The sequence below is a fragment of the Vicugna pacos genome, chromosome 22, assembly GCF_048564905.1.
Source record: "Vicugna pacos chromosome 22, VicPac4, whole genome shotgun sequence".
Lineage (NCBI taxonomy): Eukaryota > Metazoa > Chordata > Mammalia > Artiodactyla > Camelidae > Vicugna > Vicugna pacos.
The window spans coordinates 7423406-7449993 of record NC_133008.1 but is presented as its reverse complement, the minus strand read 5'-3'; the positions used below and the strand labels follow the sequence as shown (position 1 = coordinate 7449993).

The window sequence follows — 26588 nt, the reverse complement described above, 5'->3', positions numbered from 1 at the left end:
GCACAACCATCAAAAGAAAGACACAGCAATTGAGGATATGACACAAGCTGGTTAGACCCAACCAGGCTCAAGATGACAGAGGAGCTGAGTTCCAGTGGACCTTGAGCCTTATATGCTCATTGGAATGTATCAGCATGCTAAATTACACACCCACAGGTGCCCTGACAGTTCCAAGGCTGAACATAACAGGCCAAAAAATGGGTAGTGGCCCAATTTTGAGAAATCCCTGTCCCTTCCCCAGAAAAGAATAATCCTCCCACCCGTTAGCATATGAAATTATGGAGCCCATAAAAACTAATCACCCCACCCGCTGGGGCCTCTCACCTTTTGAGATGCCCACATCGTGTCAATGGGACGTGTATCTCCTAAGGAGCTTTCACTTTCCAGGACAATCCCATCTCCTGGAGCTGCTGCTCTGCCTTCTCAGACTGCCCACACTCTGTCTGTCTACGGAGTTTTTAATCTCCCTGAATAAACCTGCTTTCAATTTACAATGGCTCAGTCTTGAATTCTTTCGTGCTGAAGCCAAGGAGCCTCACTTGATGGGGTACATCCCAGGAACTCACCCAAGAACTGGGACACAGCCATGCTCTTGTACCCCTTTTTCCTGCAACAGTAGGATTCTTGCTGAAACTGGGTTCCACAAGCCAAAGACGGCCCAAGGAGGAGGCCTAGTAGGAACGAGAGCTCAAAGGAACCTTCCTAAAGTTTGGTCAAGGGTTGGGTCTTTGCTGCACCAACAGAAAGAGGCAGAGGAAACTAGCAGTTATTTTTAGAAAACCAAGTATTACAATCAAAGCTACTATACTGATCTGCCCCAAATGTCATGTCCCTCTCCAGATCCCGGTGGCAGATCCAGCTGGCCACACATGTAATTGGAGATTTGGCATTCTACACAGTGATGCTTTTGGAGCAAACAGGGCAGCACCTGACACTGAGCTAGAAAGGAAGCCCAGTAACCACCATTCATGGAGTGCCCGCTGTGTACCGGGAACGTTAACCACATCTGCTCACTCTACTAACAACTCTGTAAGCGACGCCCCAGGGCTCCATTTATCTCAGAGCAGTAAGGTGAGCCTTCGCCACGGCTGTCTGCCCCTTCTCCCCTACCCATGAGTGAGAAACCGACAGACTCCAGAGAGGGGCTACCTTAACGCAGCCGGGGTAAGGTCGCCGAGCAGCTCGCTCATCGCGTGGCAAGCCACGACCTGACCGAAACGATGCAGTCGTCCCAGGAGCCAGCACCTCCGGTCCACTGGAACCCCCGGCCCGCAGCTGGCCTGCCGCGGGCCCGCGCCTGCGCACTCTGACGCCTGCAACTGCGTACTCCGACGCCCGCGCCGCGCCCCTGCGGCTTTGTGGGAAATGTAGTCCGGCGCCCGGGGTGGAAGCGCCGGGCGGGGCCGCATCGGTTCCCCGGCGGCAGCTCCTGCTCCCGCTGGGAGATGGTGAGTGCGGGGCCGCAACGGGAAGCGCCAGTCGGGCTGAAGCCGGAGGTCCTGGCAGGAGGAGCCCGGCACCGAGGGCGAGGCTCCTCAGGGTGGGCCGGGGCGCGACCTCTCCGGCCCTGCGCGGCGCCGGGCCCCTGGCTCCAGGTGCGCCGCCTCTCACCGCAAAGCCAGGCCGGGAGGGACCACCCGGAGCGGAGGGGCTGTCCCGGGGGCAGCGCGGGCGGGGCCCTGGCGCCGCGGCTCCGGGTCCGAGGGGCCGCAAGCTCGGGGAGTCGCTAGGACTCCGGGCTCCTCCCCGCCGCGGACTTGCCCTGGGACCCACCTCGGAAGTGTCGGGGATGCTGCACCGGGGCGCTGGGGCTCCAGGCTCCAGCACCTGCCCTTTGTGTGAGCCGCCTCTCGGGGACTCGCCCGCCGTGGTTTCCTAACTCCGAGGGGCGGGGGCGGGGCGCTCCTCGACTCACCTCCGTAAGAAAGGGCAGGCCAACCCTGTGCGGGGCTCTACTTGAGTGAATCATTTTCTTTCTTTTTTTAAAATCAGTTCTTTTCTCTTAATAAATAAATGAAAGGAAGAAAGGAAGACAAAGTTCATTGTAGGGCAGCTAGAAGATTCAGAGGAGCAAAAAGGAAAAAAGATCGTTTGAAAACTATCAAAATCTGCATGGCGGCATGTATCTGTATAAGAATAGAAATGTTTTGTTTCTAAACAAACATATGGGTACTAGTATCCTTTTCTCCATTTACTTTTAAAAATGAGTTATGATCACTTCTCGGCCTTTTGGCTAAGATCAAGTGTATCTTTTCCTATCAGTTTAATATCCGATATGGCCTCTACCCGAGGACAATATATTAAATGGATTTTTGGAGCACGAGTTGGGATAGCACCTTGCTACGTCCACTCCACGCATCCACCTGCTTTGCAGTACCTCCAGGAACGGTGCACCAGAAAAAAAAAATTACGAAATACATTTGGTAAGGGATTTAAAGTGCACGAATCTTAAGCTCCGTGATTTTTTAAATAAATATTTTTATCTGCGTAAGTACAACTTAATCAATATGCAGTATAAACTTATTTTAACTTAATATTTGGAAGTATCTACTAATAGCAATTTTCAAGAACGGCTAATGAATGTGAGGAAAAGTATGTCTGTGCCGTATTTAATCTTCTCTTTAGGCGTTGTGCTCTTAGGGTTGCTTTTTTTCCCCTCCCCCCTGTATTATAAACAATATAGGCCATCTGGCTGCATATATCTTTGTATTCTTGTCTCATTCTATAAATCTTCTCAAGTGACATTTCTAGGTCATACTGTAAGGCTTTTGATACCTCCTGTCCTAGTCTCTCTAGAAAATAGTAGTTTATAAACGTTGCAGCTAAGGGTGCCTGACTGACCGACACCAAGTCTAAGTGTTAATTTCACATCCTTCCTTCACTGATGTGATGTCACTTTTTTCATAACCTGAGTTCTTACATATAAATTTTTTTCTGAACTCTTTGTGTTGGTAGGATTTTAATTTGTTCCACTGACCCTTTTCCCTGTCAGACTGTAACATCCATAAGGGCAGAGAGACTTGATCTGTTTTGTTTACAGCTATATTCATCCCTTCCCCTAAGAATGACGCCTGGTACGCAGTAGGTGGTCAGCAGTACATCCGGTGAATGAGTGATTTTGCTTGTTCAGTAACACTCTGTTCTGATGATCATAGCTTTATAATGTCTGGTGGGCAGAGTCTCACTCATCACTATTTCCTTTCAGAAACCTCCTAGCTGTTGTTACATTAACACAATTAACTTTTTTTAAAAATCATCTTTTCCATAACTAACTTCACAAGATTATTATTTAGTTATAACTTGCCTCGGTATATGTTCAGTTTATAAGTTAATTTCAAAGAAGTGACAGCTTAGCGCGTTGTGCCATTCTCTCCAGGAATATGGGATGTTTCTGTTTAGCTTTATATATCCAAATAAGCTTAATAAATAAAAATGATAGTTTTCTTTAGGTAGATACCATACACTTCTTTTTTTTAAGATTTATTGTTATTTATAGGTTTATTTATTATAAAGTGAAATTATTTTTAACTATTTGACTTTTATTTAGAGATTTCAATTTATTTTTATTATTTTTTAAAAAAATTGAAGTATAGGCAGTTACAACGTGTCAATTCCCGGTGTCCATACACTTGTTACTTGGCTTGTCTGTAGGCACTGTATTTTTGTTGTTGCAGAAGGCTTGTTTCTCATGTCTTTTCCTTCCCTCAGCTCTGACTCCTCTGGCTCCTGCCGGTCCCCAAGGAAGGACCCCACGGGAAGGAAGGAGAAGGCAATGGCTGCTGGGCCGTCACCACTGAGAGCACAGGTGAGCTCATGTTTCTCGCTCAAACCTCTCCCTTGCTCCTTGCTCCTAGACTGTCGGTGGGTCTCACCGCAGAAGACAGAGCTATTGCGATGTCCAAATGTTGGATATTTACAACACAGCTCCCCTCAGTACCCCTCAGCTCTGTTCTCAGCTGTCACTTCAGCTGGATACCCTGGCCTCCTGAGCTGTTGGTGCTGTTCAAGGGTCAGGAAAGGAACAGAAATCATGTGAGAGACAGTCCTGCTGCTTCTAGGGTTCATGGACTCTCAGGGGACATATAAAAGGTCGCATCTTTAGAAGGAACAGGCTCCATGATTGCACATGAATATGATAATAAGAACAAATATGGTTAAGTACCCGGATTGTCAGTGTTCAAGACCTGAAAATAGAAATTAGTGTGGCGACCAGAAGCAGCACGATTGGGCAGGGACACCTGGAGAGGATTTGCTGTAGCGGAGTCAAGAGTGTCCCAAGTGTAAGTCTACCATTTTATAATAGCTGTGCTGCCTGGGGCAAGTGACTTGACTTCTCTGAAGCATCAGTTCCTCCTGGTGATGACAGAGGTAACAGCATTAACTGAGTGTTTGCCACATGCTTGGCCTTGGTAAGACTTCCGCAGGGTTTTTTTTTTTTTCCTTTATTTAATTTAATTTTTTTCTTTTTAATTTTTTTATTGAAGTATAGTTGAGTTACAGTGTTGTATTAACTTCTGGTGTACAGCATAAAAAAACAAACTGGCACAACTGGCATTTAGCTGTCCCGTCTCCTTAGTCTCCCTTCACCTGAGACACTTCCTGGGTCTTTGTCTTCGATGACCTGACGCTTTCGAAGAGCGCAGTGATTGGTCTGAGACGCATCAGGGCAGCATTAGAGCTCAAGTCCTTTTTTCATTTTTCCTCATGTTTTTATCTCTCCGACATTGGACACTGATGTGACTATTAATTGCCTGAGTATGACTTGTATTTGCCTTTAAATTTTATCTTTTTTTCTGAATATAAATATTAGGCATATATTTGTAAAATTTTTTTTAAGGCTGTAAGATATAATTTCAGGTCTCAAATCCTCAAAAATAACTATGGATGTACATTCTTCTGTTCTTTTAAGATACCTTGTTAACATCTTTTGCCCATCTTTATGTTGGGTTGTTTGTATATAAAAGAAGCCTTTTGTATAAAGTGGATATTAATCCTTTGCCATAAATTGCCATTCTTGTTTCTTGTAATTTTTCCTTTCAATCTGTTTATAATCTTCTGCGGCAAATAAATTTTGAAGTTTCGTGCAGTTACCTTTCCTTTTCCTTGGCTTGGCTTTGGAATCACTGCTCTAAAAGGCTTTCTGGTCCTTTAGATTATAAAAGTACTTTTCTACATTTTCTATTAGCTTTATCGTTTCAAATTTGAATCCTTGAGCTATTTGGACTTTCTTGAATATAACGTGAGGTCAGAATCTTACTTTATTTAACACAGTGTGGTGAGGCAACTCATCATCCATCCATTCAGTGAACAGGAATTCAGCAGCTGCCTACTGTGCCAAATGCCCTGCCAAGCTGTGTTCTGGATGCTGGGGAGATAGCAGTGAATGAGACAGGCTAAGCCCCTTTCTCCTCGATCTTCTCTTCTAGAAGGAGGGGGCAGCAGTGAAGAAGCAGTGTTCCTGAGGACACTGTTCAGTGCCGTGATGGCCACACAGCAGGGTGACCTGGGGGAGTGTGACTGGGGGTCTGTTTTAGCTAGGCAGAGCCAGAGTGGCACCTCTGAGACATTCGAACTGTGATAAACTGTTGAAAGAATCTATTGCATAATCTAGTTATTTTTCCATAGATCTGAGAGGCTACCTTTAAAATATACTTAATCTATATATAAATAATATTTATATATAATTATAAATGTATGTGTTTTCATATTATATATTCACATGCACACACATATATATGAGTCAGTTTTTCTGGGTTCTGTTCTGTTGCTCTTTTTCTACTGTAGTTCCACACTGTTTTATTTGTTTTAGAATTTATTTTATTTTGTAAAGAAAATTCCCCTTTATTTTTCTTTTCAAAATTTTGATTACTGTACTGTTCTTATACATTTATCCTTGTGGTCAAATTATATTAACAATAACAAGTTCTAACAGAAACAGTTAAAAAATAAGCAATTTTGATCTGGTTTCCATTAAATCTGTATCACCTTGAAGAGGACCACCATCTTCACAATGTTTATTCTTCCTGTTGAGTGGAAAAAATCACCCTTTGTTCTATTCAGATCTTTCATTATGGCTTCTGTTAACTTTGATCATGAGGACCTTGCATATTCCTGTTAAGTGTATTCTGAGGTGTTTCATATTTTTTGTTGCTGTAGTGACTGGAATATAATTTAATCACGATTATGATTTTGTAAAAAAAATTATTTAAGAATGCTCTTTGAAGATATTTTGTTGCCGTGGCGCCTGAAACTTCATCATTATTAATTACTAATTTTATTAATTATTATTATTAATATTAATAATCATACTTTTATTATTATTATTAATCATGCTTTTATCATTAAGATATCCCTGTTTATTCCATTTGATACTTGACCTTTTTAAGGAATAAAAACATCAAAAAAGCCTGTGTCTTAGGTTTAGGAAAACCTCTGCATGAGCGAGAGAAACCCAGGAAGCTGCTTATTTCAGACACCATGCCGTTATCCTGTGCTCCGTGCAGTGCTGGGGAGAAAAACCCGGAGTAAGTGCAAAGGAGAAAGGGAGAAAATAATGTCTTAGGAGATTAACAACAAACATGCTCTACGAACGGTGCAGTTAAGTTTCATTTCAGCCTTTATACCACAGTAAAGGTGTTAAAAACGTTTTTTTTTTTTTTAAATGACAAAAAAAAATGCCGTTCTGTACTTGTGTGGACAGGGCCCCACAGTTCCACAGCCGAGACAAGGCCTGTGCTGGCGGGGGGCCCTGCACCTGAGGGGACGAGAGTCAGGGGAGGTGGGGGGACCAGGAAATTAGCCCAGAGGAGTCTGCATTGGGGCTTTTAATTTTGCCCCGTATGTTTAGCCAACAAGGCAATTGCTTTGCTACGAATTTATTGAAAGTAGATTGATTTTTGGAAGGAGAATGTCATATTTCTGATCTGTCATCCTTTTTGCAAAGAAGCAGCTTATGATTTGTTTCCGCGTACATCCTGCCTCACCTTACTGAGATCTGTTCCCCTCCCAGCTTCTTTTTCTGCTTGTTTGCACTTGACTGCGTGTCTCAGCTCTACTACCCCTCGCCACCCCCCGCCTTTTTTTTTTTTTCTTTCACTTTTTGGTTTGTATTTTAGGTGTTTCTTTCATATGTGCCATTTAATTGGATTTTAAACCAACCTTACAGGTTTTGTTTTTTAATAGATAAAGTCAACCCATTTATATTCGTTGCTATACGTGTATCAAGCCTTTTGCTGCTTACTTAATGACTTATGGTTACTATGCGTTCTTGTTTCTTTTCCTTAAATTTGTTGCATTGATAATTTTTCTTATTTCCTTTTTTCCTTTCACAAAATGGAAAGTCTCCCATGTATTTATATCTTACTAGTAGCTACTTTCACTTTTCTTGATAGTATTTGTTAGTGATTTTAAACTTTTTTTTTTGATACATTGATTTTAAAATATTAGGAGAAAATAATGAGGTAGGAAGATAGTAAACTCTGTGCCTCAGGGCTGACACTTTTTCTGGGGTCCACAGCCAGCAGGATGTAAAACACACAAATTGCTTGGAAATTGGTTTTGCTCTGTCTCTAGTCTCTTTAGTCCTTCCTTCTCCACTGATTTCCTCCCGTTTGCCTATTCGCACATTACAGTGCTCTGTGTCCTTAAATAAAGACCTTGTCCATTTCCACAACTTACTCCTTCTTTCCTTACAGTCATACCTCTCATCTTCACAAGAAGTTTGAGGTAACTTCATCTGACCGCTTCTGGTTCCTTATTTTCCTGTTATTCTTGTTTTCCCCTTGGGTAGGGGAGGTAATTAGGCTTACTTACTTACTTTTTTGATGGAAGCACTGGGAATTGAACCCAGGACCTCGTGCATGCTAAGCATGCACTCTACCACTGAGCTATAGCCTCCCTCTCTTTTATTTTATCCACTGTAAGCTGACTTCTGCCTTCACCTCTCAGCTGAAAGCTCATTCTTTCCACTCATCATTCTGTTTGACCCACCCGGCTTCTGAGAGCACGGACCACTCTCGTCCTTGAAGCCCTCCTTCCCCGGACCTTCAGTCCTGAGTCTCCTCCATCTCCCCACCTGTCTTTCTCTCCCTCTCTCACCTGCTGAGGGCGGCAAGGGTCTCTCCTTGGGCTTCCCCTCACACAGGGGGAGTTGGGTGGCCTTGGGTTCAAGCTGTATGATCTTGGAGAGGTTCTTTAACCTTTTTGGGCCTCAGATCCCACATCTATAGAATGATGGCTTTAATGCTATGAGTCTAGCTGGTTGTCATTTGAATGCTATGAACTGAGGCATGTGAATTCCCTACAGGTACAAAACTGAGTCCCAGAATTATCATTTATGGTAACCACCACTCAGTTCGTGTTCCCTCCTTGTATGCATTAGGGTTCTCCCGAGAAACAGAACCAATGGGATATACGTAGATGTACAGAGAGATTACGTGGGGAGTGGGGGTGCACGACTGTGGATGACAGAGAGTCCCACGATCTGCCGTGTGCACTCCGGATAGCCCAGGAAACTGTGCTGCCATCCCGCTCCAGACCCGGGGGCCGAGTCCGGGGACCGATGGTGCAGGTCCTGAGTCAGAAGCCTCGTGAACTAGGGGCACGGATGACCAAGGGCAGCAGATGACGGCTGTCTCAGCTCAGGCAGGGAGAGCGGACTTGCCTTTCCCTCAGCCTCTTTGTTCTGTCCGGGCCCTCAGCCCACTGGGCAAAGCCCTCCCACCTCTTGTGGACTCTGTCTCCCAATGCAGGTGGGAACATCCTTGCAGAAACGCTCAGAAATAGGTCACGCTTTACCAGCTACTCGGGCATGCCTTGGCCCAGTCAAGTCAACCATCACGCTCATTACCCAGAGATGAATGCTTAGTTTTATTTCCTAGTCTGAGGGCTAGAAAACAAGGCTGAAATGGGCTTATAAATTGGAAATGCCATTTTCAAGTCAAGATGGGTGTTTTCTTGGTCGTCTCGTAGGCCAGCCACTTTTTGGATTTATCCCGCTCGCACATGCTCCCCCCACTAACTGGATTCCTGCCCAGTTATAGTAAAGCCTAGAATTCCATGTGCTGCGTCTACAACTTGGGGCCTCACGTCACTCCAGAGACCTAGCTGTGAGGTCCCCTGCTCTCGCCAGACACACCCCCACCCGGTGGGAAGGGCTCCCCCCACCTGCCTGGCCAGCTCCCCTATCAGCCCAGCCAGGTACACCCCTCCCAGTCCTCAGCCTAGTGGGTTTCATCTCCCTTCCAGCCCACAGAGTTGTTCAAACAAGCTGATCCCATCTTCCCATGGTTACCAAGGGTCCCCTCACCCCCTCGTCAGTACAGAGCCTGCCTCCCACGGCCCCTGCTAGTTCTCTGCTCCCAAGTGCAACCCCCGAGGGCCCTCCACGCCATGCGGGTGAGGATATGTGACTGATAAACTGCTCGCAGTCTCATCTGTCCAGTGCTGGGTGTCACGTGTTTGGCCATCTTGTGCTCTTTAGGGTTGGGGACCCCTCTGTCCGTCATCCGTGGGTGAATAGGAGGCGATCCGAACGCCATCTCTTCCTTGGTGCTAACCTAGAGCAGCCTTGGGTAGCTTCCCCCACAGCCCCCTGGACCTCCTCTTCCGTCCCTAAATGCCAAAGCACTTTCTGTATTTACCTCTGGTTATTTCATGGTAATGTCCGTTTTTCTTGCAGGTGTTTGGTTTCCTTGGGAGGATGACACGTTTTCCTCACATACATCTCTCTGTCCTGTCCCTTCTAATGCTGCTTGCTTTTTCCACTCCCTTCGGAGGGTGTCATTGGCGTAACCCTTCACTGAGCGGGAATTTATAGCTTCAGGAGTCGGGGATGTTCGAGGATGAGGCTGTGGATTTCATCCGGGAGGGGTGGATCCAGCTAGACGCTGCTCAGGGGAGCGATGCTGAGAGCTCCCGGGACCTGGCTTCACTGGGGAAGGACGTCTCCTTGTAACTCAGGCCTGCCTGCTGCCACCTTCCCGCCTTTGTCGTCTTGTGCAGCCTGTGAACGTCATGAACTGGGCTTGGCATCCTGATGCTACAGGCGTCGCCTCAGGGCGGGCTGCTTGGTGTTCTCTCTTTCAAGGCGAAAAGCGTTTTCTGTAGAAAAGGGAAAATGGGAACCTCAGAAGCCCTGAGGGGAAGCGATGAGACATGGGCTGGGAGTGGTGCTCAAACTCATTTCAGAACCCACATTTAGTGTCTCTCCTTCTGAGCAGGGCACCATCTTTCCAAACCAAATGTGACTTCTCAGCTGGAGCAAGAACTAAGCCTGAGGACAAAAGAACGCCCAGGGTGCCTCTCCCCGGGCAAGGATCAGGCTGCCAGCACTCGCCCCGGGAGCGGCACCATGGGGAGAACCACGTCAGGGCTCCCTTGGTCTCTTAAGACCTGCACCACTTGCTGTGTGTTTTCTCAGATGCCTCCGCATTGCTGGTGTCGCTCACCCTCCCGAGGTGCACGCATTTTTTAAAATTTATATATATGTACTGTTCATTGTTCTTAAGAACGTTTAGAGCTTTAGCTTTTTAAACTTACAGAGTTATCAAAGGAATAAAGCCAACCACAAAATAAGAATTCACTCAAACAGATACATACACCCTGCTATTAATAGCAACATTATTTGTAATTGCCAAGATATGGAGCATTGTAAGTGCACGTAAGCAGATGAATGGATAAAGAAGATGCAGCATGTATATGTAATGGAATACAGCTCACCCATAAAAGAGGAAACTTTGCCATTTGAAGCCCTTCATTCACTTTTTTTTCACTTCAGAAACCAGAATTTTATAACTGGCACAAACATTTCCATTGCCTCAGAAACAGCTACATTTGTAGCATTTTTTCTTAATTTATTTATTTTGGGTATGGGGAGATAATTATATTTTTATTTATTTGTTTATTTTTTAATGGAGGTACTGAGGATTGAACCCAGGACCTTGTGCATGCTAAGCACACGCTCTACCACTGAGCTACACCCGCCTGTTCTTGTCCCTCAGTGTTTAATCTGCATCTGCTTCCTATTCAGTCCCACGCTCCTCTAAGCACTGAATGCTTCTTGCTCTTTGTTATCAGCCTTCTAACCCCCCTCACAACTGGAATTTCTCTTTTAGACGTTATCCCTGACTTTTCTCCACATGGAACACCTTTATCTTTACTACTAGACACGGAAGTGTTGATCACCACTTCTTTTTATACATTGTTTAAATTGAAGAGAGAGGCCAATACTGTTTGATCTCTGGATAGTGTACAGCTACCTAAGTAAAAAGTAATAAAAGAAATCTTTATAAAAAATATTGATAGGAATAAAAATCATCTTAGGAACACCACGGCTTGTTTCCAGCAAGCTTTCTAAAGAGCAGGATTCTAGAAGAGCCAGCGGGTCGAAGGATGTACACGTCTTCTTGGCTCTACTGCATATTGCACGACTTTTGGATATCATCTTATATTTTGAATGCTAATTTTTTAAGTATAAAATGATCACTTAAGGTAGCTTTGATATAACTTTATTACAGATTTCTGTGGATTCGATTACTATCGCTATTTGTATTCTTATATAAATAACCACCAGATATTTTTGGAGCACTAGGCCCTGTTCCTAACACTGTGGACAGAGCAGCAGCAAAACAGGTAGTTTCCACGTGGAGCTTACAGTCTAGCAGGGAGACAATAAATTAATAAAGAAAGAAGGCAGGGAGGGAGAAGGTGGGGAATGAATGTGGTAGTCGGGTGCTGTGTGGAAAACAGAGCATCGTAAGGAAAGTCAATCAGTTAGCAGAGTGCTGCTCTACAGGGGTGTCCAGGGAAGGCCTCTTCTTAAAGGGATACTGAACAGATACTCAAGAGTGATGGGCCACGTGGGAGAACATTCTGGGTACCAGGAACAGCAGGTGCAAAGACCCTGCAGTAAATCGCATGGCATTGTGTGAAGGGAAGGGTGCGGGATGCCAAGGTTTGCTTAAATTTTGCCTTCCAGCCCTTCTGTGAGAAAACTTACTTCTACTCTCGTGTTTTCTATTTCTGTGCTCCTTCTAACCTCAGAGTGCTCCTCCTTTTTAAATAGCAATCTTTTTAAATGCATGCATTAACTTCTCTTGACTGTAGGAGGATATATAAATTATTTTTTTGGTTGGGGTTTTTGGGTTTGTTTTTGTTCTCTTTTGGCATGTGCATGCAGCCTTTCCCTCTTTCCTCCCCAGATTATTTTAGTGGATTTGTTTATGACTTTTTCATTATGCCGCTGTCATGTTGGTGGGTTTTATGGAAGCAGCAGAGGCAAACAAGGGTATTGTTCATGCTGTGTTTCCTCTCCCACATTTTTACCCATGTTCCAACTTCTCTGTTGGCCTGAATCCTAAAGATTCTTCACTTACATGCTGCATTTCATACCGTATTTTTCCTGTCTCTTTGAATATTCGTCTCGCCACTAATATGTAGGCTCATGGAATTGTCACGACTGAGTTTACTTCTCTTTATGTATCCCCTGCCTAGCACACTGTCTGCCAGAGTAGGTGTTTACTATGTTTGTTGAGTGACTATTAGATGGCATTAAGTAGAATGTTTAGTAATCAGGTAAAACTATAGCTTTGAGAGTTATAATCATATTTGTGACATGTATCTCAGTGAATAAAAGGAGTGGTCAGAGAGGGAGGAGAGAGTTTATGGAGGAGAGCTGGGTCAAGGGAAGAGAGAAAAACAGAGAAGAGGGTGGCATGCCAAGTAAGAAATGAGAAGTGTCGCTGGTCTGAGCGTTGAGGAGGTGGCCTGGGACCCGGGGAAGACCGCTGTGGTCTGCGGGAAACGTGCGGTGGGTGGGAGCGTGAGGAAGGAAACAAGCAAAGTCTTCTAGGTACAGACTGTCCTTTCAACAAGGTTTACTTTGAAGGAAAAAGAAGGGCAGGAACTGAAAGAAGTCAGAGCTCAAGTGCCTCCTGTGTGCTTTTGACCAAGGAAAAGCCTTGAATGCATTTGCAAGAGCAGAGGGACATCCTTGAGAGAGGAGAAACTCAACACAGAAACGAGGAGGCAGAGAACGGAGCCCAGAAAACGTGATGGTGTGCAAACGCCAGGTCTTGTTCTTTCCTGGTTTTCTCCGCCGTTATTGCCAGATTAAGCCACCCGTTGGTCTCACTGTGCGGTCCAAACCCAAGATGAGAAAGCGGCAGCTGAGCGCCGTGCTCAGCTCCCGCCCCGGCGTCATCTGATCGACCCAGCAGCACACTCCCCCAGGGTGGGTACTCCCAGCCCCTCGGCAGTGGAGGGAGCAGGCCCAGAGAAGTCAAAGGGCAGGCCGGAGTTTGAACCAGGCTCTTTGTTTTCTTGGGTCTTCGAGCTTAATGCCAATTGTAAAAAAAAATCATAACTTTCTTTCCTTGCCTTGCTCTGAAAAAATAGAACTTGTGCCTCCTGGCCTAATTTTCTTTTTTAGATGATGGTTTTCTTTTCCTGTACTGAAGTGTCCGTGTGTACAGTTGTTGAATGCTTTGTTAAATTTTGCTCGTGTCTTATAAAAGCTGTGTCGCAAATGTAAAGATAAAAGTGTTGTTCCTAGAGGCAGTTTTATCTAGTTAACTTGCTGACATGGAAAAGGAAGTTATGGAATGTGGAAAGCAGTGAATTTTTATCCTTTGATCAGCGGTCATTGGACTTAAATCAGTTAAGGTTTCAGTTATGAAGGAAACAAAGGTAAGAACGTGGGTAAAGGATTAGAAATCTATTATCAAAGATTATGTCTGAAAAATAAGGTGCCGTTAGGGTTCTATGACATGTTAAGCTGTCCAGGAAGCTACCTTGAACTACCTGTGAACATGGAAACCTGTTCGTGTTTTATACATGAGTTTTGTATCCCTCTCAGAGATGTACTGGGTCGCTGCCTCTGAGTATATGTGTGTGTGTGTGTGTAAATATATGTGTGTGTACACACACACACACACACACAGAATTCATAAACTCTGTACCTTCATGCTAACATAAGCCTCTTAATTAATGTTTAATATAGGCACACATCTTTGCTTCCATTAGTAGGAAAGTTAATGTAAAAGGCTATAATAAATGTAGTTGTTTCCAAAAAGTGTGTTCCTCCTTGCACGGAGCAGGCCCAGTTACCTGGAGGCTGGAAGTCTGAGGCCGGGGTGCGAGCACGGTTGGGTTTCGGGTGAGGGCCCTCCTGTTTCACAGCAGACAGCAAGCTCTCTGGTGTGTGCCGCTTCTTACAAGGGCGCTGATCCCATCACAAGGGGCTTTACCCTCATGACTTAATGACCGAAGACTCCAGCTCTTAATATTGTCTCTTTAGGGCTTAGGCTGCAACATACAAATTTGGGGGAGACCCAGACATGAAATCTGTAACATTCACTGTTTTCAAGTATTCTGTTCCATAAACATTTGACAGTTTAATTATCCCCTCTCTTGTTGCTGGACATTTGGGTTGTTTCCAATTTTTTTGCTATTGTACACAATGCTCCTTTAAAAATTACGAATCACGGTGGACCTTGGCCAGTTACCTTGTGTATGTACCTGCTAGAGGACTCGCTGGATCACAGTCTGTGTGCCTGTTTACATCACTAGGTTGTGCTGAACTGTTTTTCAAATACTTGAATCAAATTACACTCCTACGAACAGTGCGTGCAGGTTCCATGACGGTGTGTCTTTCTAAAATCTGAAGCTGTCAGCCTGAGTTTTTGAATTGTTACTCCAGTGCATGTGGTGATAGTATCTCCCGGGGGCTGTAATCAGCCTTCTCCTGGTTACTGCTGGGTTGGCATCTTTGCTTATGTTTACTCGCTGTTCAGGGTTCCTTCCCTTAAGTGCCTGTTCAAGTCTTTGGCCCATTTTCTAGCGGGCATGGTGTTCCACAGACATTGTTTCCCAAGTCCACGTTCTAGAGCTCTTTTCAGGTCATGTGTTACAAATATCTTCTCCTGGTATGTACCTTTCGTTTATTTTTTGTTAACTTTCTTTTTTATGTCTTTTGATGATCGGAAGCATTTATTCTCCTGTTTGGTTTTTATGCTTTTTCCCCCTCGTTCTCCCGATTTTATTATCTTAAACGTTTCTTGAACCTCTACCTAGTTCCCAACTTGGGTATCTTCTGTGCATCATTAATGTTTGAATAGTTCTGCCTGTCTGGACTTCGTCTAGCAGTGTGAACAGATGCCCCACTCAGGATGTTCTCAGAGAACCTCCGTTGCACAGCTGGCTGTGACGTAGTGAGGCGGGGCAGGAGGCAGCCCCGGTCCCGGTGTGCCTGCTGGTGTTTCACGCTGGACCAGACAGGTCCTCTCTGAGGTCACCTGGCCGTGTATGTGCTGTAGAGGTGGCGCCTACTCGGGTTTCCACTTTTTCTCTTCCTTTTCGTAAGCAGGTCAGGCTGGAAGGAGGAGGTCCAGTTAACACATACCTTTTGCTTCGCAGTAAAGCCTCCTGCCCACAGGCCTTTGGTCTGTTGGTTCAGTGTGGATCTCTGGTCTGGTAATCCTGATCAAGCTGACCAGCTGACTCTCCATTTGTAGCTTCCTGCCCTCTGCCTCTCATTGTCTCTGGGCTGTTTCGTCTGGGATGTGAAATGGGATCTGAGAAAATAAGAGTCTGAGTGGCTGCCAGGTCTTTCTTTCAGCCCCATCTCCAGCAGATTCCCCCTGCCTGCCCTGCCCCTGCCACCAGGTCCTGTCTTTAAGGAAAGGGTGGGGCCCTTTAGGGCTCTCTCACCTGAAGGAAGTGAGAAAATTATGTACTCCTTAAAGTTGGGGGGCCAAGGTGGGGGGCTTTTAGGTTGTGTCGTCCTCCCTTCAAGTATATCCTGGTATTTGATGTTCCAGACAACTGTGTTCCTGCAGGATAGTTTATGTACATTTTACTTAATCCTTATCAGATTATTTTATCCTCATTTTATATCTGTGAAAACTCAGACCCAGAGAAACAAGTTATGACTTAAGATGGTAAGTGTTAGCCAGTGTTTAAACCCAAGTTTGCCTCACTCCAGGGTAGACAGTCTTTTCCTTGGGTTACACTGTGATGCTCTGTGAAGACTTACTGTCAGAATTGCGGACGGTGCTGCAGGAGGGAAGGCACTGCTGGCAGGGATGCCCGAGGAGCGTGACAGGGCTTCCTGGTCTGCCTCTCCCGGTCCCGGCTTGTCTGTCTGTCTCCCCTGTTCCATCTTCATTATGTAGCCTTGTCCAGTGGTCGGTGACTTCGGTGCCCGTCCCTCCTGCACAGCTCACGCTGCCCTCTGCCTGCCCTGCTTCTACTTCCCCCCCCTTACAGCTAGCTCTCTTCCCTTGTAGGGACATCTTTGAAAAGCTCTCAAATGCCCTATAATTATTCTCAGTTTCATCCTCTCATTCCCACCTCATACAGTTCCTCAGCCTCCCAGCACAGAAGCCAATGACCTTTTTATTTGTTTCAGACTGGAAGACAAGCCTTCAAACCACAGAGTTGGCTACAAAGCCCAGCGTTACTGAAGATCCGTCCCACGGGGTGATGATGGAAAGGGCGAGTCCCTGGCCTTCTGCTCTGGGGGAAGCCTGGGAACCAGACCATTGGCTTGAGGGACAACAGAAAAACCAGGACGGACATCGGGACCACGTGCAAGTTACCCACAAGGAAACCCTCACTGAGAGAAGGACGTGTGGAGGTAATGAACTTGAAAGGTGTTCCATTCAGGGTTCAGTCACGGATACACAACAACCTATCCCTGTGGGAAAAAGTCCTCGCAGGCAGAACTCACATGCAAAAGACACTAAACAAAATGCTGGGTTAATTAAGACTCCAAGGACGTTTGCAGGAAAAAAAATCTATGAATGTAATGCATGTGGGAAAACCTTCAGCCAGAGTTCGTCCCTTCTTAAGCACCAGAGGATTCACACGGGGGAGAAACCCTATAAGTGTAACACATGTGGGAAGCACTTCATTGAACGCTCCTCCCTGACTGTGCATCAAAGGATTCATACTGGAGAGAAGCCCTACAAATGTAATGAATGTGGGAAAACCTTCAGTCAGAGCATGAACCTCACTGTTCATCAGAGAACTCATACTGGAGAGAAACCGTATCAGTGTAAAGAGTGTGGAAAAGCTTTCCGCAAAAATTCATCCCTTATTCAGCACGAAAGGATTCATACTGGAGAGAAGCCCTACAAATGTAACGAGTGTGGTAAAGCTTTTACCCAAAGCATGAATCTCACAGTGCATCAGAGAACTCACACGGGGGAAAAACCCTATGAGTGTAATGAATGTGGAAAAGCCTTCAGTCAGAGCATGCATCTTATTGTACATCAGAGAAGTCATACCGGAGAGAAACCCTATGAGTGCAGTGAATGTGGGAAAGCCTTTAGTAAGAGCTCAACCCTCACCCTGCATCAGCGGAATCACACTGGGGAAAAACCCTACAAATGTAACAAATGTGGGAAGTCCTTTAGCCAAAGTACATACCTCATAGAGCATCAGAGACTTCATTCGGGAGTAAAGCCTTTTGAATGCAATCAGTGCGGAAAGGCTTTTGGTAAGAACTCATCTCTTACTCAACACCGGAGAATTCATACTGGAGAGAAACCTTATGAGTGTCCAGTGTGTGGAAAACATTTCACTGGGCGATCATCGCTGACCGTACACCAGGTTATTCACACTGGGGAGAAGCCGTATGAATGCAGCGAATGTGGGAAGGCCTTCAGCCAGAGCGCTTATCTTATTGAGCATCAAAGAATTCATACCGGTGAGAAGCCCTATGAATGTGACCAGTGTGGGAAAGCCTTCATTAAGAATTCATCCCTGACAGTGCACCAGAGGACTCACACAGGAGAGAAGCCCTATCAGTGTAACGAATGCGGGAAGGCCTTCAGTCGGAGTACGAACCTCACGCGGCATCAGAGAACTCACACGTGAGGAGAGCTTTCCTGGGACCCTTCACTGTGGTTAACTCTCCAGTGATAACCCCATTAGGTCACGTGATGGAGAAACCTAGTGAATGTAACGATCGTTGGAACCTCTTAGGTGAAGTACAACATACCATATCGGAGAGGACAGGCCACCGCAGAGAAGCCGTATAAAAGTGGAGAAACCTTGATTGAGAAGTGAAAGTAAGGTTCAGACAGCTGATGCTGTAAACGAGGGCCATTTATGCGGAAGGTGCATTCTGCCGTGTCATGCTGCAGATTCTTCTCTGGGCAGTAGGGACTTCACACTGGAGAGAAGAATGGGAATGCTTAACTGGGCAGCCCGGAGGCCTGACATGTCGTCCTGGTCTGCCGCTGACTTGGACAAGTCACCTGCTTTCACCAAGTCCCAGTGTCCTTATTTGGTAAATGAGAGACTTTTTTTTTCAGAAGGCTCCGAGATCCCTATCAGCTCTAAAATGCTACAAACCTATAAATACAATGAATGCTGGGAAATCCTCGATCTTTTACCATGTCAGGTGTGTCACCCAGATGCTCCTGTTCCACAGTCAGGTTTCCCTGGATGTTCTGAGTCAAAATTCCCTACCTCTGCCAACGCCCCTTACCCCCCCGCCCCCGCGTTGTTACTCTCTCCCCTGGAGCACTGGCTCGGTGCTCCCAGGTGGCAGAATACTTGTACAGGTCTCAGAGCAGCAGCATGCCGTTTTAAGTTCTCAGCAGTCGTTAAACTATTGTCAAATAAGCTATTTAGAAAACACTGTAACAAATACAGCCTTTGAGTCCATAGGATTCAAACACACATCTTTGTCTCATATTCTGACGACTGAAGTGACAAGGGGAAAAGGCCAAACGCTAACAGAGATGAAAATTCGACACGTGAACAAAACCTCTGCAGCTCACAGCATGCTCAGAGTAATCACAGGGAGAGGCTGAAGAGGCCTGTAGTTAGGAGAGTAGTTCAGGCAATTTATTTATTTTGTGCACATTTAGTAAGTGCTAAATATGATTAATTCTAGGAATGTCTAGAAATCAAAATGAATAAGGTAGTCTTTTGTTTTCCAAAGACTAAGAAATTGGCAGTGGGATGGAAGAGGGAAGAATTCCAGAAGTAATAAGGCAGGTAACACAGCAACCAATTAAACACGGGCGCCTGAACTCATCTGGGTGGATGGGGTGCTATAAATAAGAACAGGAAAAGTTGACCAGTTCTGCGGGGCAGTGATGAGTCCGGTCTGGGGGGCATCCTGTGAGTTGTGGGCACCCAAGCGGATGTCCGGGCAGCAGAGTAAGTTGAAGGCCAGTGACCCAGGGTTCTCTGGGAGTGCTGTCACTGACCGCAGTCAGTGGGCAAAGTGGAATCAGTAGAAGCTGAGGGGAAACGATAAGCAAAAGAAGAATGAAAAACAAAAATCAGGAGAAGGTGGCAGCACAGAAGTAGAATTTTAGCATAGGGACAGGGACAGTTAGTATTTTCCAGTGCTGCAGAGGACTACAGGAAGATAAAAATAGAAAATGGCCTTTGGTTTTGGGTATGGGTAACCTGTAAATTTTAGTGGCTTGAAGAGTGAGTTAGAGGTTGAAAAGGACTTCGCAGCTTGCCTGAGAAAGGCGAGATTTAGGAAGATAACCGGGGGGAGACTGTGGTTGAGAGGGGGTGTCTGTATCAGAATACATATACAGAGGGTGTATATATCGGCTACAAATAAGAGAAAGCCCAGATAACAGTGCCTTACAAGCAACCAGGGATTTATTTTTCTCTCATAACAAATATGGAGGTGGTTGGCACTGGTTCAAAGACAAAATTATTCAGTGCCCTGAGTTTCAGGACTTTTCTGTGATGTCACATGATGGCTCCCATAGCTTCAGGTAAGTTAGCTGCATTCAAGGCAGGAAGGAACACCTGTGCCTTTTACCAGGCAAGGTTTTCACAGAAGCCCCTCAGCCGACCTCTGCTTACAGCTCACTGACCACAGCTGTGTTGCATGGAGGCTAGGTGCAAAGGAGGCTGAAAAAAATAAGTATTTAGCTCTTCCAGCCTCTGTAATGGAGGTGGGCAAAGAAAGGGTGGGTGGAGAAAGGTGTTGTAGCCAACGAACAGTCTGTCAAGAGTGTATGAGGTAGAAGAACTGAGCATGTTTATCACTGCATAAACATGGAGCATCTGAAGGTGCAGAAAGGAGGGGACGTGCAGCTCAAAGTAGGGAAATGGGTTTGGGGCACAGGTGGCGGCTACAGGGATCTTTTTCAACAGGACGAAGGAAACTTTCCACCAGGAGAGGTAGGAATCAAGAAATGATGGGTACAAAGTGGGGAGGGTGTAGCTCAAGCACTAGAGCACGTGCTTAGCATGCACGAGGTCCTGGGTTAAATCCCCAGTACCTCTTCTAAAAATAAATAAACCTAATTACCTCCCCTCCAAGAAAATTTTTTTAAAAAGAGGAAATGATGGGTACAGAAGATATCTGTGGGTAGCAATGGAGGAGGCTCCCTATGGAGTCTGGCTGTTTGGACCTTGGGTAGTTCAGTCTGTGCTACGGGACCTCTATGGAGGCAAAGACTAAGGGGGAATGAAACACTGAGTTAATTATATCCTCAGGAACTTAGGTTTTTAATAATGCCTCTCCCTTACACCCAGTTTCCTCCTTTCCCTTCACATAATTCTTTTTCTTGTTCCCCACCTGATCTCAAGATAGAGAAATGGATGAAAAGGAGGCAGAGAGGTGGGTAGGAAATAGATGAAAAATGATAAAGACGGCAGCAAAATTAAAGTCTCAAAAGAGAGGCAGACGACAAGGGGGAGAAGAAGAAGAAAGTGTACTGAAGCCTAAGATGGATGCAACAACCCAAAATTGGTAAAGTATGAACCCTTAGAGGGAGCAGCAGCAGCAATGGGTCCAATAAATGAAGGTTTCACTACTTTTTCATTTTTAGAAGCTTTGGGGCCCTTGTCTGTCAGTTCTCAGCCGTCCTGGGCAGCAGGTAACAACCTCCGCGCCTTCTCTCCAGTCATGAGACCTTGGGGAGAGCACTTAGTATATCACTGTCTCAGTTTACTTATTAATAGTGCAAACTGCTGAGCTCTGGGTTACAGCCAACACTAATGTAAAGTGCTTATAAAAGTGCCCGACACATTTAGTACTCAATAAATATTTTATTATCATCATTCTCCTATACCCGAAAACAGAATAATAATCCAAACTTCTCAGCATGGCATCCAGAGCCCTTAACTATCTTAGAATCACGGAGTTCTCAAAGCAAAGGCCCTGTAGGAAGGTCGTACGATTGTGGGCGCCTGTCTCTCCGGCCTGGGTTGCCTGCCCTCCCTCTGGCCCCACGCAGCCCGTTCTCCCACAGCTGACCAGTGATTGTGTCTAAATGTGTTCAGCCACGCCACTCTCCTGCTCAAACCCCTTTAATGGTTCCCCATTACACACAGAATAAATCCACACTTTCTACAGTGGCCTTCAAGGCCTCTGGTTACCCTTCCAACCTCCCCTCCCACTCTCCCTCCTTCACTGTGCCCTCTCCTGTCAAACTGGCCTCGCTAAGCCACAAACTCACCAAACACGCTTCCATCTCTGGTCAGCGTTTCTCTTCTCTCCCCAGATGGGCACACGGTTTCCTCCCTCACTGCATGCAAGTCTCTGCTCAAATGTTAACCTCCTCAGAGGAAACTTCTAAAAACACTGCTTAAGATAATCCCCACCTCCTCACCCCCGTCACACTCTAAACTTTAATACAGCCTCACCGTGTCATCACCAGCTAATAAATATTGTGTATCTGTTTTGCTGACTGCCATTCCCAGTAAAGTGCAGCCTGCCTGAGTGCGGGCTTTCACTGCCATTTCCCCTGCCTCTAGAACAGTACTTGACAGGTAAGTGCTCCAACAGTGTCTATAGAACGAAATCTTCAATAAAACCCGAAACAGAATGCCTAGTGTCACTGACACTGCTCACTCAGAGGTGGCCAACAGTTTCCTCACTGATAAATCTCAGGTCCCGTCCTTGGGGGGTTTCGGGTTTTGTTTGGCCACAAAGTTAAAGTCTTCTCATCTTTCCTTTCTGAGCTCCGTGAAAATATATATTCAAAGGCAACTTAATACCTACAGTCGGGTCTTTCTGTATTTCGTCCTTGCCCGCCCCCGCAAAACACTGTCCACAAAAATAAATCCCACCTTCCCAACCCCCCGCCCCAGGTGTACCGCACAGCCTCCTTGGCGTCCCACACCGTCCTCCGGATACGCCGTGGAGGACCCAGCCTATCCCCCGTCGTGGGAGGCTCCCGCGCGCCGTGCCCTCGGTCCCCGGCCACCGCCCCGGGCCCGGCCTCCAGCGCCGCGGCAGCCTCCTTCCCCGTCTGCCGGCCCCCTGCCCAGCACGCCCCGGCCCCGCCGCAGGCCACGCTTGGCGGCTTTTGCGTCCCCCGGGCCCAGCCCCCCATCAGGAGCGCGCCTTTTGGGCTTGTCGCCTCCTACGCCGTACTGGGGGGGGGGTGCTGCCCGGGACCCACTCTCCTCACCGGACCAGGCGCCGCTCGCCCGGACTGGCCTCCCCTATCCCGTCCCCAACTCTTCGCCGGTCCCTCATCTTCCCTGGTTTGACCGGAACGCAACCAAATCCGCACCTGCGGGTTAGCACGCTGGGGGTCAGTTGCCAAAGGAACCGTGACGCCCCCGACGAGGCCTCTGGGAAATGTAGTTTCAGCGTGGAAACCCCCGGGCCTGGGCGGGGGCGCAGGCGCGCGATATCACTTTCTCCGCCCGCCGCTGGCGCAGGCGCCCGCCGCGGATTCGCCCTCTGGGAAGTGGAGTCCGGGAAGGAGAAGCGCCGCAGCTCCGCTCCGCGGTTCCCTGGGCAACGCGCAAGCGCAGTCCCGCCCCGGGCTGCGGACTCCAGCTCATTGTGCTCTGCCGGCGATGTGGCGCTGGCGATCTCTCGCCGCCGGCAGAAGCTCCTCGAAGTGCGTCCCAGTGGTGACCAGGCGCGGTGGCCAGGGCCACATCGGGAGAGCAGGATTGGCCTTGGGGTGGTCGAGCCTGGTGGGGAGGGTGGATGCAAACCGAGTAGGTCTGGGTCGTGGTCCGTTCTGGAGGACGCTCATCTGATGCCCCAAACTTCTCTGGATGTATGGCTAAGGTTTGACTCCCAGGACAAAAAGGCCAGATGTGGGCACTTGGGTTAGGGGTCCAAATCCGCGGGTGCATGTGGAGGAGGATGCGGTCAGGGCCTCTGGCGTTATCTTGGAACAGAGTCCGGGAAGCCCATTTACGCTCTGGAGTAGATGCTCCCCGTGTGGTTCTGAGCCTTGTATTCGGAACTCGCTGAGGCCCGGGCAGCAGCTCCCCAGGGGACGGGGCAGAGCGGCAGGGGGCACGAGGAGGGGTGTGCGATTAAGATCCATTGCGTCCTGCACCCCTACCCCTCACCCCGGCAAAGACACTGCTTCTCGCCCACTTTTGACTCCAGGTCACCCAAACAGGGCCCCAGTGAGGGAGAGACCTGAGGCCAGAAAAAGGCTCTGCCAGAGAAGCATCTCAACAATGAAGCCCCAGACTTCTTAGCTTCCTTTTTGAGGAGAAAAGACGACCCTCCTTGCCCATTTCCTTCACTCCCCTCCTAGGTTCAGGCAGGTGTCCAGGTAGGAGACACACCTTTCTTAGGTCTCTCAGCATAACAAGGGCAGAAGGCCAGAGGGTGTGTAGAAAGTGTGAGAAGGGGCTGGGGCAGGCTTTCTTCAAGGAGAAGTCGAGCATTTTAAGATACAAAAGGGAAGATATGGAGAATTTGACCCAGATTGCTGGGGGGAAATTGGTGGAGGGTGGTGGGAGTAGCAGCCTGGTGAGCTATATTCCCCTTGTAGCGGTGGCCCGCAGAAATACCCGCAGAAGGAGGAGAGAGGAGTGGGAGCAAATAGGGACTAAGAACTGACTGCTTGGGGTGCTGGAGGACCCCCAGAGTGCCATGCTCAAAGCCCCACTCTGGACTGCTGTGTGATGTCTTTTGACCCAGGCCTCTCCTCGTAAAAGGCGTGTAGAAGCTTCCAGCCTGAGGAGTTCTGCTCTGCTTGTCCTTAAAAGGCCTCATCAGAGAAGAAGGGATGGCAGTCAGGCGCCTGTCACCTGTGGTCCAGGTGAGTACGGGGGTTGCTGTGGGTTCTCCTCAGAATTGCCTTAGCTGACTTGAGGGTCGTGGTAGGAGCGTGGGCATACTTCCTCCCCCTGATGGGGAGCTTTTTCCCATCCAGTCTCACGCAGGAACTTGACCCACTTGCTCCTTTCTTCCCCAATCTCCACCCTCCACATTGGGCTCATCCTGGTAGGCGTCTGAGCTATGGAGCTTTCTAGAGGTCACACAAGTGACACAACTGGAAATGAAACCCAGATTGGTCTCAAATGGAGACCTGCAGCCTTTCCACTTTTGCAGGTAAAATTAAGGCTCTGACGTGGTCAGGCAGAGCCTACATGGGTTGAGAGAAGAGAGAAACTGGAACACTTTCTTTGGAGGGTGGGATTTCCTGGGCTCTTTTTTTTTTTTAATTTTAATGACATTTGGCTTTTTACTCCAATATTAGGTATCAATGAAATCATTCAAACAATATGTTTGTAATTTCAACATGTTGCTAAAAAACCTTTGAGCAGTGCCAGCTCCTTTAGAATAAGGATGTGGACTCCACTTTGAAGGAGACAGCATTCATTTGAGTGGGGAAATTCCGATGAATTTGGTAGTGTCGGCTGAAATAAATGCGCAGCCTTAACGTCGAGCGGGAGGACTCGAGCCGGGATGACAGCCTCTCAGATTGCTCTGAGGGACTGCTCCAAAGAGGTAGGCGAGGAGCTAGGATATATAGGAGCTCTACATCAAAGACCAGGTAGTTGGAACAATAAAAGATTGCTTGTTATCTAAAGAGAACCAGGCATCTCAAGTTAAAGAATGTAGTGCTTTTCTATGTATGGGAGGAAGCAAACTTTTGGGCTCACTGAATTCATTCCTTTGACAAGCACCTAGCTATCTAGGGCCTTTATTATTCTGAGTCCCCTCGGCACCACTGTGAGTGGCTGCAGAGGCCGGGCTGCAGGCTTGTCTTCACTGGGGGTTGGCGGCAGCCGCTGATGACTTGATGGCTTCAGCATTCTTTGTTAACTGATATAGTTGCAGTATTTTTCATTCCCAGTCACATTGTTCTAATTAGTTCACATTAAACCTGTCCAGGGCAGGAATCTGGCAGAAATCACCAGAAGGGTGGAACAGCCGGTTGACAGTGCCGTGTCAACCCAGCCCCGCTCTCGGGCCGCTCACGCCCTCCTCTCGGTGTCCGGCTTGGCGTGTGGGGCCCTTCTCCGGCACCACTCTCTCTGTGACAGCTGTCTCCACGGGGCCAGGCCACTGTGGTATTTCCCTTCCCTAGACTTTTCCTCAGACTCGTTGTTGATGGCACACAATTATCTCGTGTTTACAGGCTGCCTTAATTCGGTTGCCGTTCAACAGAGCTATATTAAGGATGTAAAATCTGCCAGGTATAATGACCTGTGCCCCTAATACAAAGGTGAACCATAGACCCTGACTGATTGGTTCATGGGTTCCATCCAACAGGTGTTCCTTGGTTCAGCCTCCTTTGTGCAAGGCTCTGGGTTCAGGTAACAGAAACCTAACTCAGACCACCTTACGCAGAAGCAGGTCTTTATTGGAAGGATGCTAGGGGTCTCCCAAAACCCAAAGGAAAAATGCAGCTGTATTTCGGCTCTGCACGGGAGTCTAGAATAATCTACAAGTCCTTTCTCTTGGACCCCTGGCTTTCTTCTCTGGGCTTCTGCTTGACTCCTCCTTCTCAGTGCACACCAGCTCCCTTGGCCTCTCAGCTAAGAGACCACAGAAGAAGGGACTGGTTGTGATCAGAGGGAACAGGGTCACATGGTCCAGAAGGACTGTTCCCCTGGAAGCCGTGGCTGTGTGCTGGGGGTGGGCGGGTGAGCAGCTGAAGGACAGCGGGAGTTGCTGAGCAACACACACGCCATAGGTGCTGGGAGCGTGGGCCGTGCCCCAGAAGCCATGGCGGGCAGGCGTGATGGGAGCTGTGGGACTGTGTCCGTAGACGGTCGGGTGGGGAAACCGGAAGTAAGCCAGAACTCAGCACAGTGGGACAGAGCTTGGGCGGGCCTGCACCGCGGACGTGGGGCAGCCACGGAGCTCCTGTCCAGGCTGAGGCCCTGGTAGGACTGGTCACGGGGCTGCGGGGAGAGGCAGGGCTGTGCAGATTGGCGCAGATGGGAGAAAATGTTTTGGATAAAATGAGCAGCCAGTGTGAAGTCCCAGTGCTGAGGTAGTATGGCTCCTCAAGAGCTATTTTTCTTCAAAGCGGGAGATGAACTCTAATGGAAGCTCGGCCCCCGGGAGCCCCTGAGGGAGCGCCCCCCTCGTCCCAGGGCATCAGCTCCAGCTGGGCTGCCAGCCCTGCGGCTCCCAGCCGGCTCCTGGGGGCGGCCGGCCTCGGCCTTTCCCGGGGGGCCGCACGAAGGGGTGGCCACCGGTCAGCGGGGACGGGTCTGCCCTTGCAGGAATCCGTGACCTTCAGGGATGTGGCCGTGCTTTTCACCCAGGAGGAGTGGGCAGAGCTGAGCCCTGCCCAGAGGGCCCTGCACAGGGACGTGATGCTGGAGACCTGCGGCAACCTGGTGTCGCTGGGTAAGTGGGAGCCTGCGGA

General features: G+C 47.7%; 1 protein-coding gene, 1 long non-coding RNA gene and 1 other non-coding gene across 13 annotated transcripts in view; 2 read left to right on the top strand and 1 right to left on the bottom strand.

Annotated features, from left to right (window-relative positions):
* Positions 1–22637, bottom strand: part of LOC116285039 (uncharacterized) — a 44053-nt gene extending 21416 nt beyond the window's left edge. Inside the window, exons 1-6 of one of the 5 annotated variants that reach the window (XR_012063055.1) lie at positions 22515–22637; positions 18005–18178; positions 15709–15830; positions 15401–15572; positions 14107–14304; positions 8845–10101 (exon numbers count right to left, since the gene is read on the bottom strand). This is a non-coding gene — a long non-coding RNA (uncharacterized lncRNA). The other 4 variants (XR_012063054.1, XR_012063057.1, XR_012063056.1 and 1 more) reach the window with 4 other exon arrangements.
* The window catches only part of ZNF454 (zinc finger protein 454), a 37005-nt gene continuing 11762 nt past the window's right edge, over positions 1346–26588 (top strand). For 2 of the 7 annotated variants that reach the window (XM_072947120.1, XM_031689277.2), the window contains exon 1: positions 25824–26569. In XM_072947120.1, the coding sequence (XP_072803221.1) occupies positions 26260–26569 (310 nt within the window). In that variant the 5' untranslated portion in view covers positions 25824–26259. Of the gene's footprint in view, positions 1449–3708; positions 3806–6418; positions 22851–23356; positions 23529–23899; positions 24021–25823; positions 26570–26588 lie in introns of those variants that run through there. The other 5 variants (XM_072947121.1, XM_072947122.1, XR_012063053.1 and 2 more) reach the window with 5 other exon arrangements.
* On the top strand, positions 2214–2399 carry LOC116285138 (U2 spliceosomal RNA). The gene has a single exon (XR_004194820.1). It is a non-coding gene; the product is annotated as a U2 spliceosomal RNA (small nuclear RNA).